The 16,605-nt window shown below is 44.8% G+C and overlaps 1 protein-coding gene across 3 annotated transcripts in view; it reads right to left on the bottom strand.

The window, feature by feature from the left end:
- LOC138787145 (RNA exonuclease 1 homolog) overlaps positions 1-5,910 on the bottom strand; it is a 52,444-nt gene extending 46,534 nt beyond the window's left edge. For all 3 annotated transcript variants that reach the window (XM_069964294.1, XM_069964296.1, XM_069964295.1), the window contains exon 1: positions 5,741-5,910. In XM_069964294.1, the coding sequence (XP_069820395.1) occupies positions 5,741-5,870 (130 nt within the window). In that variant the 5' untranslated portion in view covers positions 5,871-5,910. The remainder of the gene's footprint in view (positions 1-5,740) is intronic.
- Positions 5,911-16,605: the final 10,695 nt, after the last annotated feature.

Genomic DNA, 16,605 nt, shown 5'->3' with positions numbered 1-16,605 from the left:
TCTCCCTATGCATGAGCCGAAAACCTGTCAGTCAGAGGTTGGGCAGGGACAGCTACAGCACATGCTTGGCAGCATGCAACTGCTGCAACTATGTTACAGTGTTTTATATTTTTATATATACACACACACACACACACACACACACACACACACACAGTAATATAAAGCTTTCATTATTTATTTAAATAAATGTATAGGTTTTTTTTTGGTACTTTTAACTTCCGTTGACTTCAGGACTCCGCTCTGTGCAGCAGCGCTAGATCAGAGCAGCAGATTGGGAATTGTAGGGCTTAGATAGCAGCAAAGACGTCCTGGATGCGTTCCCTGAAAAAAAAAAAAAAAACTGACTGCCTGTGGTAAAATACTTACCTCTGTACGTTCTGCGTGTAGGTAGACTAAAGGCCGTATTCCACGGCCCGACTCTGAGGAGCAAACCAGCACTGTCAGTGCTCGTTTGCTCCTCGTTCCCCGCTCGCTGCTGTCGCTATTACACGCGGCAGCAGCGAGCGGGTGAGTCCGGGCAGCCCATAAGATATGGCGGCAGTCTGCTGACGCCGCTCCTATTACACGGAGTGACAGCAGCAGATCGCTGCTATACAAGTCATTTGTCTTTCAACATGTTGAAAGACAAACAACTTCAACGATCATACGACATGAACAATGTCGGCTGATCGTTGCCTCCAATTCCACGGGACAATTATCGTCCATAATGGCCGATCTTCGTTCTGTGGAATAGGGCCTTAAGGGCCATATTACGCCAACAGATTATCTGACAGATTTTTTTTTAAACCAAAGCCAGGACTGGATTTAAAAAGAGGTGAAAACTCAGTCTTTCCTTTATTACCTGTTCTGTTTATAATCCATTCCTGACTTTGGCTCAAAAAAATATGTCAGATAATCAGTAGGTGTAATAGGGCCCTTAGGGAAGAGTGACAACACCACTGATTAATGCTACACAATAGCATAGCATTGACCAGTGTAAGCAAATAGTTGTCCCTAGGGAGACAAAAAAAATTAAAAAAAATTATAGATATTTTACAGTTAATGGCGTGAATGTCATTATGCCATATATGTCATTATGCCATATATGTACGTTCCTAACTGAGGGGTTTGATGTGTGCGGGAGCGCTGCAGTGAGAACGGTCCCACACACTGTCCCCGGAGCACAGCATAATGACAGGTAGCTGGGATCCAGCAGCTGCCTGTCATTAACCCCTTAAACGCCATGATCTATAGCAATTGCAGAGTTTCAGGGACTCTGTTCCTGTCACTGAGTGATTGGTACCCCCCACAGCCACTTACCTCCGTCCTGTTGGATGGGCAATTTGTGTATAGAGTCTGCTCTCAGGCAGGCTCTATGCACAGATCGCCAATAACACTGATCTATGCTATGCTATGGCATAGCATAGATCAGTACATGCAATCTAATGATCGCATGTTGTATAGTGAAAAAAAACGTGTTAAAACAAAGTGTAATACAAAAATGTTTTAAAAGTATTAAAAAAAACTCCTTATAAACCCCCAAATAAAAGTTTACTATACCCCCTTGCCCATTATGAAAATATTTAATAAATATATATATATATATATATATATATATATATATATATATATAATTATATATAGTAGCCTGCGTAATAGTTTAATCTATTAAAATATAACATTGTTCCCGCACGGTGAACAGTGTAAATGGGGGGGGGGGGGGAAACAAAAAAAAAAAACACACCAGGATTGCTGTTTTTTTAAATTATATATCAGGAAAAAAAAAATTCTGTTACACCAATATGATATTAATAAAAACTAGAGATCATGACACAAGCCCTGTAGGTGGTAAAATAAAAGAAATATGGCCCTTAGAAGGCGGGGAGCAACACTGCATTAATTTGACCTAGACATACGTGCATCAATTGGCTCGCTCTTGAAGGGGTTACTCCGGATGGGGACAATTATTTTCTATTAAAAGTACATTAAAGTTATATAGCAGTCTCTGTATAATGTATTACCATATCTGTGCGGTTCTGCCACACTGGTTGTTGATTGACATCCAGGAAGCTAAGAAAACTGGCCTCTGTGCCAATCCCCATTGTCTCCTGCTCCCACTGCTCTCCACCCTCAGGAGACAGAGATTACATGCCTGTGTCTCACATTGTGAGTACTTGCTGAGATCAGGCTGATGATGCAGACTTGACAGGGGCAAAGTGTGACGTCACTGGAGGCTTGGCTGGGTCTTGTCTCCCGCCTTCCTGAGTGATTCATTATCTCTAACCAGCCTCTCTCCAGCCTATACCTGAGCAGACAATGAGTGACAGATGCAGCTGCTGCAATTTCACTGATTGTGCAAAAGTCTACAGTGAAATTAGGGCTATGTTCACACATGTTGGAACTCCATTGCAGTACTGCAATGTCTTCACAAAAATCATGCAGTAACATAAAATAAATGATGATAAACGGCACAGAGGATCAGAGCGGACACTGCCAATCCCACCTGGACAAAAAAAAGGCATAAACAGTATATTCCATGTAAGATAATATCAGATAAACTCCTTATTGTGGGGCTCAACCTCAAAGATAAAAGATGCTTGATCATAATACGTGAATGGAGATGAGAAGGAAAAATTTAATTAAAATTCTAAAAGTTCTTTATTTCAATATCAGCAGCACAGATCGAGAATACAGCATGCTGTGTGGTGTTACAGGTAGAGAATACAGCGTGCTGTGTGGTGTTACAGGTAGACAATACAGCGTGCTGTGTGGTGTTACAGGTAGACAATACAGCGTGCTGTGTGGTGTTACAGGTAGACAATACAGCGTGCTGTGTGGTGTTACAGGTAGACAATACAGCGTGCTGTGTGGTGTTACAGGTAGACAATACAGCGTGCTGTGTGGTGTTACAGGTAGACAATACAGCGTGCTGTGTGGTGTTACAGGTAGACAATACAGCGTGCTGTGTGGTGTTACAGGTAGACAATACAGCGTGCTGTGTGGTGTTACAGGTAGACAATACAGCGTGCTGTGTGGTGTTACAGGTAGACAATACAGCGTGCTGTGTGGTGTTACAGGTAGACAATACAGCGTGCTGTGTGGTGTTACAGGTAGACAATACAGCGTGCTGTGTGGTGTTACAGGTAGACAATACAGCGTGCTGTGTGGTGCTACAGGTAGACAATACAGCGTGCTGTGTGGTGTTACAGGTAGACAATACAGCGTGCTGTGTGGTGTTACAGGTAGACAATACAGCGTGCTGTGTGGTGTTACAGGTAGACAATACAGCGTGCTGTGTGGGTGGGACCACAATGAAATGATAAAGTACTGCAGTTAATAAACACAATGAAACTGCAATGTGTGAACACAGCCTAGATGTTCTGCAACAGCTTTGGGCGGGGAATGTGCAGGGTGGAGGACTGTGATGAACAGCTGAGGCAAAGCATTGCATTCTGGAACCTGTAGTACTGAGCAACTGCTCAACCAAGAAGTACAGCCACAAAATACCTCTTCCTGGAGTACCCCTTTAGGGTAGCTTCACAGGTACCGTATAGCAGCGGATTTTCTGCTGTGGATCCGACTAAACGGATGAACACATTAAATCCGCACTGTCAAATCTACTGCGGATCCACAGCAGATTTGATCGGGCAGATTTGATGCTGTGTTCATTCATTTAGTCAAATCTGCTGCGATACGGTACATGTGAAGCTACCCTGAAAGTGTGCTTGTCATTAGAACAAACTTTTGATGTGTTAAAGCCACATGTCAGATTAGTTTCAGTAAGGATTCGGGTGCCGAGACCCTGCCAATCGCTAGAATCAAGTGGCAGAAGCACTTAGCAGTGCTATCTACGCTCTTAATGCTAATGTTGCAATTGACAGAATTATAATGGAGCCTATGGAACTTCCAGCAACCGCATCTAACGGAAGTTCCATACACTCGATTATAATTGCGTCAATTAAAATATCAGCATTTAGATCAGAGATGAAGGTGCAGAGCGCACTGCTAAGCGCTTCTGTCTCTTCATTCTAGCGACTAGCAGGGGTCTCAGCACCTGGATGCCCACTGATACAAACATCTGTCATGTCACTATAACATGTCAAAAGTTTGTTTTAATGACAGGGGCAAAAAAGTAGCAAAAAAATAAAATAAAATAATATTCTGTCATACATTTTACGGTGGGTTATTACAACGTACACTTGTTCTAAAAAAAAAAAAAAAAAAAAAAAAAAAAAAAAAAGACAGCCCTTACATGGTCCTGTAGATGGAAAAATAAAAGAGCAATGGCTCTTAGAAGTTAGAAGGTGAAGAGGAAAAAAATACAGATGTAGGGTGCCTTCACACGTACTGTATCGCTGCGTATTTAACGCTGCTTTTTTATCGATGCGTTTTTATGTAAAAATTTATTTTCATGTTAAAATCAAAACTCGCATGTAAAAATCGCACGAAACACGCAGCGATAAATACGCAGCGTTAAATACACAGCGATACGGTACGTGTGAAGCTACCCTAAAAACATTAAAATGGGCCTGACCAGTGCTACAAAAACATGGCCACTTTCTTCCAGAGACAGCCCCACTCTTGTCTCCAGCTTGGGCGGGTTTTGCTGCTCAGTTCCATTGAAGTGAATGGAGCTTAATTGCAAACCGCAGCTAAACTGGAGACAAGCAAGAGTTGTGTTGTCTCTGAAAGAAAGTGGCCATGTTTTTGTAGCACTGGATAACCCCTTTAAGGGATTAAGGTAGTATTTATTTTGTTTGCACTTTGTACTACTAACTAAAACATTAAATCACACACAAAGTTGTTTTTACAAGTTCACCTGATAGCAAGAAAAAAAAAAAAAAAAAAAAAAAAAGGGTGATCCCCCTTCATACACCCTGCTCCCCTGATGAGTGGGAGGGGGTGCTGTGAGGAGGCTTCCCCCCACCTGATTTATGCCTGCTGTGTATACTGCTAAGGGGTGGGAATTTAGCTAATGGTGCGGCCAAAGCCAGGAATGGAATTGAAAAGAGGAGAAATCTCAATCTTTCCTTCATGGCCTGTTCTCTGTTTATAGTCTGTCCCTGGTTTTGGCTTAAAAAATCTGTCAGATAAATCTGTCTGTGTAAACGCAGCATAAGAACAGTGTATAGGTATTCCAGTCTTGATAAAACCATATACCTCTAGTCACAGCTAGTACATCTCTCACCCTGCAGGTGCTCTTTACGGCACACACCACGGCCCCTGGGGCCAAAGAAATTTAAAAAATAAAATAAATATGTATGTAATAGTATTCCATGTGCATGTAGTAATTTTCCTTTTTCACCTATCAACCAGAGCAAAATCCATGTATAGGTCATCGTAGACAGCAGCCAATCATAGCTCATTTTAAGCCGAGCTGTGATTGGAAGCCAAGGAGACATTTTGTCTGGGATCCATCTGGGCAGTATCGCTGCACACATCCTATACAGCAGCGCAGTACTGGAGTCTATCATATTTGTAAAGCATATCAGGCAGAAGGCTCACTTGAAACAACGCACTCCCCACTGTGTGAACACAGACAAAGCCTGTCACATCCATCCTGTACTTATAATACGTCCACCATAAATCACGGTTTGAAACTAGAATTTGAAGGTTACAGTTCACCTCTGCAATGTTTTATCTCTGTGTAATAAACAGGGAGCAGCCAGACTATACACCTAGCCGCTATAACATTGAAGAAAAAGTGTGTAAACACCTACACGGACAGCCAGACACCTGTGCACACAGGTATACTCACCGTGGCTCTTCTGCTCCGCATCTGTCTCTGGAGCCACATGGCGGAACTGGCAGTGAGGGCGGACACAGCCCCCTGGCTCTGAGGTAAATGGGCAGTCCAGAAGACTGAAGAAACCAGCGGATCGCAGCATCAGTCACACAACTGATCCCAGAGCTGAGGAAACTGCTGCTCTGCAACAGAACCAATCACAAGGCAACAGCTGCCTCTTTAACAACTATGTCATCAGCGATCATCCAATCAGCTGCCTCGTAATCCCAACACAATATGTGCAGTGTGTGGTGGTGCTAGATGCTTCTAGGGTGCGTTTATACAGAGAGATTTATCTGACAGAATTGTCTTATGCTGCGTTTACACGTAACGATTATTGGCCCGATCGTACGATTAGCGATGTCGGATTTACGATTTTTTTTTTATAACGATCAGCGTTTAGATGGTACGATATATAGTACGAAAATTCGCACTGCGATCGTTTTGCGATCGTTTAAGCCTATCTCACACATTGGTTAAATCGGCGAACGACTGTTCACACGGAACGATTTGCGAATTTTTTGCGTACGATGAACGACGATTTGATGACCTGATGAAAGATCAAAATGTACGATTTATCGTGCGTCGTTCGCTGCGTTTACACGTACGATTATCGTTCGAATTCGACCGTTATCGCGCAAATTCGTTACGTGTAAACGCAGCATTAGTTGCCCCTAGCAACAAATCAGATTCCACCTTTCATTCCTCACAGGTGGAATCTGATTGGTTGCTAGGGGCAACTGAGCCAGTTTCACTTTACACCATGTTTGATAAATCTCCCCCTCAGTCTTTCCTTTCTGACCTGTTCCCTGTTTATAGTCTGTTCCTGGCTTTATTTTTCTGTCACCATATAAAGGTTTATTTTTTTTATTTGGGGTGGGAGTCATACTTTTGGTGCATTTCTTTTACCATATAATAACAATAATAAGTGATCCCCCCTATATACACCCTGATGAGTGGGAGGGGGAGCTGTAAGGAGGCCTCCCCCCCCCCACCTGATTTATGCCTGTTGTGTAGACTAGTAAGGGGTGGGGATTTAGCTAAGAACAGTGTACAGGTATTCCAGTCTTGATACAACAATATATCACTAGTCTCAGCTAGTACATCTCTCACCCTGCAGATGATAGGGCCACCATAATGGTCATATTGGCCGTACAGCTGTCAGGGGCCCGGGCCCAAAGTAGAATCCAGGGGGCCCGCCGAAGCTGGTGACAGCTGTACTGAACTGTGCACACTGCTCCTTACTGCCTGTCAGCCTCCTCACTGTGACAAGCAGGGGCCCAGGTGAAGACAGAAGCAGGGCCCCTCCTCAATCCCCCGGGGCCCCTCACTACCTTCTCTGGCTGCTTCTCTGTTGAGACAGAGGAGGAGGAGAAGGAGGGAGGGCAGAGCTGGCTATGTGCAGAAGACATGAAGTACAACAATTACAGCGTGAAATGATGTCTTGTTCTTTGTAAAGTAAGAGGCTAATGATGTTCTGCAACAGCTGAGGTATATCATGAAATTCTGCAGCAGCTGAGGTGTGTTATGATGTTTTGCAGCAGTTAAGATGTATTATGAGGTTCTGCAGCAGCTGATGTGTGTGTTATGAGGTTCTGCAGCAGCTGAGCTGTGTATTATGAGGTTCTGCAGCAGCTTAGGTGTATTATCAGGTTTTGCAGCAGCTGAGATGTATTATGTTTTATGAGATTCTGCAGCAGCTTAGCTGTATTATGAGGTTCTGCAGCAGCTAAGATGTATTATGAGGTTCTGCAGCAGCTGATGTGTGTGTTATGGGGTTTTGCAGCAGCTGAGCTGTGTATTATGAGGTTCTCCAGCAGCTGAGCTGTGTATTATGAGGTTCTGCAGCAGCTGAGCTGTGTATTATGAGGTTCTGCAGCAGCTGAGCTGTGTATTATGAGGTTCTGCAGCAACTTAGATGTATTATCAGGTTCTGCAGCAGCTGAGATGTATTATCAGGTTCTGCAGCAGCTGATGTGTGTGTTATGAGGTTCTGTAGCAGCTGAGCTGTGTATTATGAGGTTCTGCAGCAGCTTAGATGTATTATCAGGTTCTGCAGCAGCTGAGATGTATTATGAGGTTCTGCAGCAGCTAAGATGGCAGCAGCTGAGATGTATTATGAGGTTCTGCAGCAGCTGATGTGTGTGTTATGAGGTTCTGCAGCAGCTGAGATGTATTATGAGGTTCTGCAGCAGCTGATGTGTATGTTATGAGGTTCTGCAGCAGCTTTGGTGTATTATCAGGTTCTGCAGCAGCTGAGATGTATTATGAGGTTCTGCAAAAGCTGAGATGTATTATAAGGTTCTGCAGCAGCTGATGTGTGTGTTATAAGGTTCTGCAGCAGCTGAGGTGTGTTTTATGAGGTTCTGCAGCAGCTGAGGCGTGTATTGTGAGGTTCTGCAGAAGCTGAGGTGTTTTTTATGAGGTTCTGCAGCAGCTGAGGTGTGTATTGTGAGGTTCTGCAGCAGCTGAGCTGTGTATTGTGAGGTTCTGCAGCAGCTGATGTGTGTATTATGAGGTTCTCCAACAGCTGAGGTGTGAATTATGAGGTTCTCTAGCAGCTGAGGTGTGTATTGTGAGGTTCTGCAGCAGCTGAGGTGTGTATTATGATGTTCTGCAGCAGCTGAGGTGTACAGTATGATGTTCTGCAGCAACTGAGGTGTCTACGATGAGGTTCTGCAGCAGCTGAAGTGTATTATGATGTCTGTGTAGCACTGCTTATCTTCATACTACACCTCAGCTGCTGCAGAACATTACCATACACCTCAGCTGCTGCAGAACATTACCATACACCTCAGCTACTGCAGAACATTACCATACACCTCAGCTGCTGCAGCACCTCATCTTAGACACCACAGTTGCTGCAGAACATCATACTGTACACCTCAGCTGCTTCAGAAAATCATCATAATATACCTCAGTCAGCTGCTGCAGAACCTCATCTTATGCTGTGTTTACACGGAGCGATAATTCGCCCAATCGATCGTTTTAACGATTTTGAAGCAATGATTTGTTTTTTTTTAAAGATCAGCGTTTAGACGGAGAAAAATCTTTATTGCGTTCGTTTTTAAGATCGCTTAAGCCCATCTTTTACACATGGTGAATCTTTGAAAGACTGTTTATACAAAGTGATCTGCGAATTTTTAGTGAACGACCAACGACGATTTGAGAACATCAAAATGAACGATTTCTCGCTCGTCGCTTGATCGTTCGCTGTGTTTACAAAGAACGATTATCGCTCAAATGCGATCGTTATTGTGAAAATTCGAACGATAATCTTTCCGTGTAAACGCAGCATTACACCTCAGCTGCTGCAGAACCTCATCATAAACCTCAGCTGCTGCAGAACCTCATCATAAACCTCAGCTGCTGCAGAACCTCATCATACACCTCAGCTGCTGCAGAACCTTACAATATGCCTCAGCTGCTACAGAACCTTCTAATAAACCTCAGCTGCTGAAAAACATCATAATACACATCTTTTGTGTTGCAGAACCTCATTTTAATTTTCGCCTTAGGCTGGGTTCACACACAGTTTATTTCAGTATTTGGCAACCTCAACCAAGAGTGGATTGAAAACACAGAAAGGCTCTGTTCACACAGTGGTGAAATTGAGTGAATGGCCGCCATATAACGGTAAATAACTGCCATCATTTCAATAGAAAAGCCGATGTTTTTAAATAATAGCAAATATTTGCCATTAAATGGCGGCCATCCACTCAATTTCAACATTGTGTGAACAGAGCCTTTCTGTGTTTTCAATCCACTCCTGGTTTTGGTTGCAATATGATGACCAAAATACTGACTGCAATATACTGTGTGTGAACCCAGCCTTAGGCAGCAGAGAAGCTAGAATCGGCCCTGTGTGTTAGTAGTATGGATGTAAATTGTTTCCCTGGGCAGTATCGCTGCTTGCACACATCCTATACAGCAGCACAGTACTGGAGTCTATCATATTTGTAAAGCATATCAGGCAGAAGGCTCACTTGAAACAAACGCACTCCTCACTATGTGAACATAGACAAAGCCTGTCACATCCACCATGTACTTATAATGTGTGGTGAACCCCCAGATGATGTTATAGCAGTGGGACGGCCAGTCACTTGCTAGGTGGAAGTGTGACGCCACTTCTTAAGGTGGATGGCTGAGATACAGCCGGACCTTTAGGGTTTTGTCACGTGACACCAGTGCCTGGTGGGCACACAGGTGTGTTGGCACGCCTGCTTTTAGAGTGTAAGGCCGGTAGTACCCTTTTCCCCTGTGGTCGGCTGGGATTGTCACAGGTGGTCAGAGTGGTAGGACCCGCCACACACAGATAGGTGAAATTTCCCAAGGTTGCGGTGTAGTGCTGTGCAGGTGGTAGTCAGTAATCGTAAACTCAGTAATAACTTTGACTTGGTTAACTACTCGTTAATGTACAGCAGGGAATGCAAGGAATCTTCAGGTACACATAATACAGTTCAAATAAATACACATACATAGAACCACCAGATCTGTGGGATAAGTGCTGAGTAGGATGTAGTAGAGTTGATAAGGTTGTACTGAGGTAGTAGAGAGGAGGGTGCCGTGAGAGTCTCAACCCAAGTAGTAATGTGCTCTGCTGGGAGGTTGGAGTGTAGAGAAGAATACTTGTAGAAGAAGAAGAAGAAACAACAACCTATGCCTGTGTTTTGACCTTTCCTATGGTCTTCACACCACCTTATGCCCACTAGTTGGCAGAACCGTACTGATGGGTGACACAGGCCCCAGACCCTGTTACCTGGGTTAAGTGGAATGTTTAGGATTTCCTAAGTACACCCACGTTGCGAGATGGAGTTCATAGACTTTACGTAACTTTGCTCCAACCGGATCAGTTCCGAGCTCTTTGGCTTTTTAGCGGAGACTGTCCAGCACTGTACTGATTCCTATTCCTCATCGTGGGTTGAGGTTATCTGTTGGCTAGTCCTCTCCTGAAGAGCTTAGCAGCGCATCATACAGCGTGTTTGGTGAGTTGTGAGAGCTGGCTGTTCTGTGTCCTACCCATGCGGGGTACTGACTTAGAACTCACTTGTAGAGGGGACCTGGCAGAGGGCCAGGGCCCAGGTAGAACCAATGAGAAGAGTTATCTGAGCTGCATCCTTTCTCCTCTAAAGCTCAGCTAAGTTTCCTCCTTCACCCAAGGGAGTAACTTCCTAACCAGCGAGTGTGCTGCTCTGTGGTTGGGTGGAAAGTGTGCAATAGAGAAACAGGATAGAAAAGAGAGAATCGAGCAGAAGAAAGGAGAAATCTTACTGGACAACAGAATCTGGTACATACACAAACAATAACCCTTTAGTATACTTCTGCCGTGCAGCTTCTAGACCTTAGTTACACACTATAGCGACATCTAGTGGTCACCTTTAGTAATACAACAGCTATAGTAAGATCACAAACTTTTACGAGGGGTGTAAAGAATAGCAACACCCACAGTGGGATACCACAAATGCATTATAAATCATGGTTTGAAACTAGAATTTGAAGGTTACAGTTCACCTCTGAAATATTTAATCTCTGTGTAGTAAACAGGGAGCAGCCAGACTATACACCTAGCCGCTATAACATTGAAGAAAAAGTGTGTAAACACCTACACGGACAGCCAGACACCTGTGCACACAGGTGTGAGTGGTAGCACACAGGTATACTCACCGTGGCTCTTCTGCTCCGCATCTGTCTCTGGAGCCACATGGCGGAACTGGCAGTGAGGCCAGGCCCAGCCCCTGACAGTCAGTCCAAAAGACTGGATACTTCTTAGGGTGCATTTACACAGAGAGATTTATCTGACAGATTTTTGAGGCCAAAGCCAGGAATGGATTTGAGAAGAGGAGAAATCTCAGTTTTTCCTTTATGACCTGTTCTCTGTTTATAGTCTGTCCCTGGTTATGGCTTAAAAAATCTGTCAGATAAATTTCTGTGTAAATGCACCATTATGCTTTGTAATCTGAACTAATGCTACGTGTACACGGAACGATAATACGCCCGATTATACCATTTACGATGTCGGAGTAACGATTTATTTTTCATAACAATCAGCATTTAGACGGTACGATAGACGCAGAACAAATGAAAAGATGCTAGAAGAATGCCTGACGCCATCTGTTAAGCATGGTGGAGGTAATGTGATGGTCTGGGGTTGCTTTGGTGCTGGTAAGGTCAGAGATTTGTACAGGGTAAAAGGGATTCTGAATAAGGAAGGCTATCACTCAATTTTGCAACGCCATGCCATACCCAGTGGACAGCGCTTGATTGGAGCCAATTTCATCCTACAACAGGACAATGACCCTAAACACACCTCCAAATTGTGCAAGAACTATTTACAGCAGAAGCAGGCAGCTGGTATTCTATCATAGGTAATGGAGTGGCCAGCGCAGTCACCAGATCTGAACCCCATTGAGCTGTTGTGGAAGCAGCTTGACTGTATGGTACGCCAGAAGTGCCCATCCAACCAATCCAACTTGTGGGAGCTGCTTCTAGAAGCGTGGGGGGCAATTTCTCCAGCTTACCTCAACAGATTAATAGCTAGAATGCCAAAGGTGTGCAATGCTGTAATTGCTGCAAAAGGAGGAGTCTTTGACGAAAGCAAAGTTTGATGTAAAAACAATGTTATTTCACATACAAATCATTATTTCTAACCTTGTCAATATCTTGACTCTATTTTCTATTCATTTCACAACGTATGGTGGTGAATAAGTGTGACTTTTCATGGAAAACACAAAATTGTTTGGGTGACCCCAAATTTTTGAACAGTAGTGTATATAGTGTATATTATGTAATGTAGTTCTATAGATGTTTTATATATGTAATCTGCATGCTTTTGTATCTCTGTATCTATGATTGTGTGTTTGTCATGAGTCTGTTTGTGTGTGTAAGTATGATTAGATGTATATATGTAAGGTGTGTTATGCCTGCATGCTAGTGTATGTCTGTAGTATGTCTATTTGTGTATATACTGTATGTATACAGTGTGTATGTGATGAGAAGAATTTCACACTTTGGAGGTGCAGTTGTGCAGGAGATTTGTGAGGCTTATGGTCCTTTTACACGGAATCATTATCGTTCGAATTTGCACAATAACAATCGCATTTGAGCGATAATCGTTCTGTGTAAACGCTGCGAACGATCAAGGGACGAGCGAGAAATCGTTCATTTTGATCTTTCAACATGTTCTCAAATCGTCGTTAATCGTTCGCAAAAAAATTCGCAGATCGTTATAAAAAAAACATTGTTCATTCAAAATCGTTAATCGTGCGATCGGGTGAATTATCACTCCGTGTAAAACCACCATTACTTCTACATCTACTACAACTCCTAGCACCTAAGCCTCACGGATCTCCTGCACAACTCCGCCTCCATAGTGCAAACTTCTTCTCAACTATTGTACTGACTCAAAAATAAAGATATAAGCAGCAGCTGCAGTATCAGGCACAAGTAGGATAATGCTGCCTCATCTGACTGCACCCCCTCCGGAGCAGCAGTATCAGACACAAGTAGGATAATGCCCCCCTCACCAGACTGCACTGCAGTGTCCCAGAACATGCAGACTACTACTCCTATTATGGCCATTTCTATTTCTGTGTCAATGCCTGTTCTGGTAAGTGTTTGCACTGCAACTGCTGCTGGTTTTCCCCTAGTATTCTCTGGTATTGTGCATTTTCATGTGTATTCTCATGTGTTCCTGTGTATTACAGTGTACAGTGGTATGCAAGGCTGTTGATCACGTGACCTGTAACCATGGTTCCTCCAATGGCCGACTAGCTCTGGCCAGGAGCAACCATGTGACCTCCCACTTCCTGCTGACAAGGGAGTTGAGCCCCGGCTTCCAAGCAAGGAGGTTGTGTGGTTCTATCCTCTCCCACAGAAGAGTGACTAAGTCTGCTGCTATATTCCAGTCTTCGGCTGTTTCTGCCTGCTCAAGTGACCGGATTCTTTTCTCTCATCTGGGTGTTATTCCGTTATTTCTCCTCATCGCTGCAAGGATTCACAGCAAGTATTATTCTCAAGCTAATCCACCCAGCAACGCTATTTCTCTCATACTCCTACTCCCATCATCCGGCACGTATTCTCACAGCCTATGCAGCACCACTCCTGCTTTATTTGTCAAAGCCTGCTATATACCCGGTTGCATCCGGACAGAACTGTTGCTACTAGTTACCTCATCTATAATAAAACCGCTGTTACTGAACCCTGGCATTGGTGTCCACTAACTGGTGCCCTGACTAAGTGCAGCGAAGAATCGCATGCCCATCATCACCCGCAGATTCCACAGACCGGCCCTACAGCTGTGCTGCCCTCAGGCCTATACCGTGACAAGTATAACCCCTGCAGCTGCCCCGGTCATTGCCCGCTCATAACACCAGCACTGCGAAAGTGGCCCCCAGGGGCCAGGGCATCGCATTTTTGGCGTCACGAACAGGATACAGACTGTGTTGTGCCAACTGTCAGTGTCCCCAGAACTGTACTGCTACCCCCCCCCCAGAGACTTTGCCGATTACTATGGGGGTGATTGAAGTGTTTCGGGCCCTAAACAGTACACAAGATGGCTGCCGTCTTCTTCAATTTCTGGCTGCGCCATTCCCCTGAGAGAAGGGTGTTAACCGCCACGCTGCCAAAGCGCGGGAATCGCCACGCGCCATAGACTTTGCTGCTGCCTCCCCTGATTGGCTATCTCAGGCCGCTGATGTCACAGTTGCTGGGCAGATTGGGGAGTCGAGCTTTCTGCCCTCTCGCTCCTCCTCCTTCCTCCTCAAAGACACGCTGGAGCGTGACAAGATGGCGGCCCCAGAGAAACGTTTGCCTGCAGCCGCAGCTCCAGTGATACCGGAGCTGCCGGGGAGCAATCCTGCCTGCCTGCTAGCACCGCTCCCATCCTACAGCGACACCAGCTGGGGCGCTGCCCCGTCGGACGACAGAAGTCTTCGCCGGGCCTTCATCCCGGCCTCTGCTGATCAGAATGAGGGGCCCATACCTGAGACCAGCATTTCTCCGGGACCCGGTCACTCCAGCACCGCTGACCTCGCTTCTTGTACCGGAGGGTCCTCATCACCGGACAGCGAACAGATTGTAAGTGGACCGACTCTGTTGTCCTCAGTCCCTCGCCCTAAAGGGGAGAACTCTGCTAAGGCCTTCATATCCCCGGGTCTGTGGCAACCTCCAGGGTGTGATTCGCCGCCCCTGCCGCAATGGATGCTCGGGCCGGGGCCTAAGATTATGCAGCTGATCGAGGACATTCAGCAGGCCCTCGCTGCCCTGTCGCCTGCCACTACAGCTGCCACCGCTATGCCTAGCGCTACTCCTGCAGCTTCCACTACAGCGGGCCCATCTACTACCGCAGTCCCCTCTACTGCTCCCACTGCTGTGGCTAAGGCTGCCTCTTCTACCACGACTGTCACCTATCATGTGGCCCCCATCATCTCTCCTATCACCACGGTGACGCCCAGCATTGTAGTCACTACGGCATCCAGTGATGCTTCTGCTCCAGGCCCTTCACGCTATCGTTATCCGTGGAAGAAGAAAAAGAAGAAGCCTACTCAGGGTCCTCCAGGACATTTCTGCTAAGTATCCTTACAGAGACCAGAGCCCTTAAACTGTTTTTTTGTTGTATAACTGTTTTGTTCCAGTTCCTGCAACGTTCAAGGTTCGTGCCTGGTCCTCCTGACCAAGTTCCCTGTACTAACCAGCCATGAGCTGATGGACACTTACAATAACAAAAAGTCCTCTAGTGCCTGTCCCAGAGCCTTTTACATGGACGATGTTCCAATTGCCTAAAAGAGACTCTACCTAACAGAGACACTTAACCCATTCCTTCCTAATGCACTTTCCTGTGATTGTGTGTTCCACACAGGGTATTATTGCACTTATTTCATTATTGTACTTTTTCTACTATTGCATTTCAGTGTTATCAGAGTCTTTGTATTTCCTCCTCTGAGTAAGCACAAGGTTACATAGATTGCCTCAGAGTAGAGTGCCTCTTTTGTAAAACAGTATATTTTTCCAGTGTCAAAGTCAGATAGCTCCTCCTCTGAGTAAGAGAAGTCAGTTTACATATACCTCAGAGAAAGTCCAGTTTATGTAGGAGTGTGTTTTCTCATCCAGTCTCATTATTGTGTATTATTATCATATCTATAGCTGGAAAGATTTAGTTGAGCCAGTTTGTATGCAGATTTTTCTCAGATTTTCATTCAGATTTCTCTCAGGTTTCATTCAGATTCATGTGAGCCAGTTCTCCTCAAGACCTCGCAGTATTTGTTGTCTTTTGTGTTTCCCTTCCTTTTTGTTTCCAGTATTTGTTCACCTCTGTCTTGTCCCAACACAGTAGTTATCACACATAGTCATACCTAACCTTCACACTGGTTCATACATATCGCACCTTGGATATCTTTTCGTGTGTTTGGCCTGTGGAGTGCTTGTGTGTGTGATTGAGTGGTATGAAAGGGAGCTCCCCATGTATGTTTGCTTTTATTATTTTGTTCTTTTCTCTTCCAGGTATCCAAGACACTACTCAGACACGCCAAGGTAGTACACAGGTCTTCACGTTCTCCTCCAGTAGGGTAACACATTTAACAGAAAACCTACTGTCTAACTGGCTGGAATATTGAGGGTCCCCCGCCAGCAGTTAAGTTGTCCTGGCTTACACGTCAGATGGTTCACGCACTAGCTACCTGGTCGCCAGAGTACGGTAGGCACCCCTAGGTGAAGTCCTGCCACTAGGGTTTCTCATTCTCTCTCTTCTCACCTGTGCCTTGGGCGTGGGAAACACACACCTCATCACACTCACTCTCATCATTCATTCCTGTTGTTTGATTGTCCAGTCTATTCATGTTTTC

The sequence above is a fragment of the Dendropsophus ebraccatus genome, chromosome 3 (assembly GCF_027789765.1).
Source record: "Dendropsophus ebraccatus isolate aDenEbr1 chromosome 3, aDenEbr1.pat, whole genome shotgun sequence".
Lineage (NCBI taxonomy): Eukaryota > Metazoa > Chordata > Amphibia > Anura > Hylidae > Dendropsophus > Dendropsophus ebraccatus.
The sequence above is the reverse complement of the archived record's forward strand: the minus strand, read 5'-3'. Positions and strand labels throughout refer to the sequence as shown.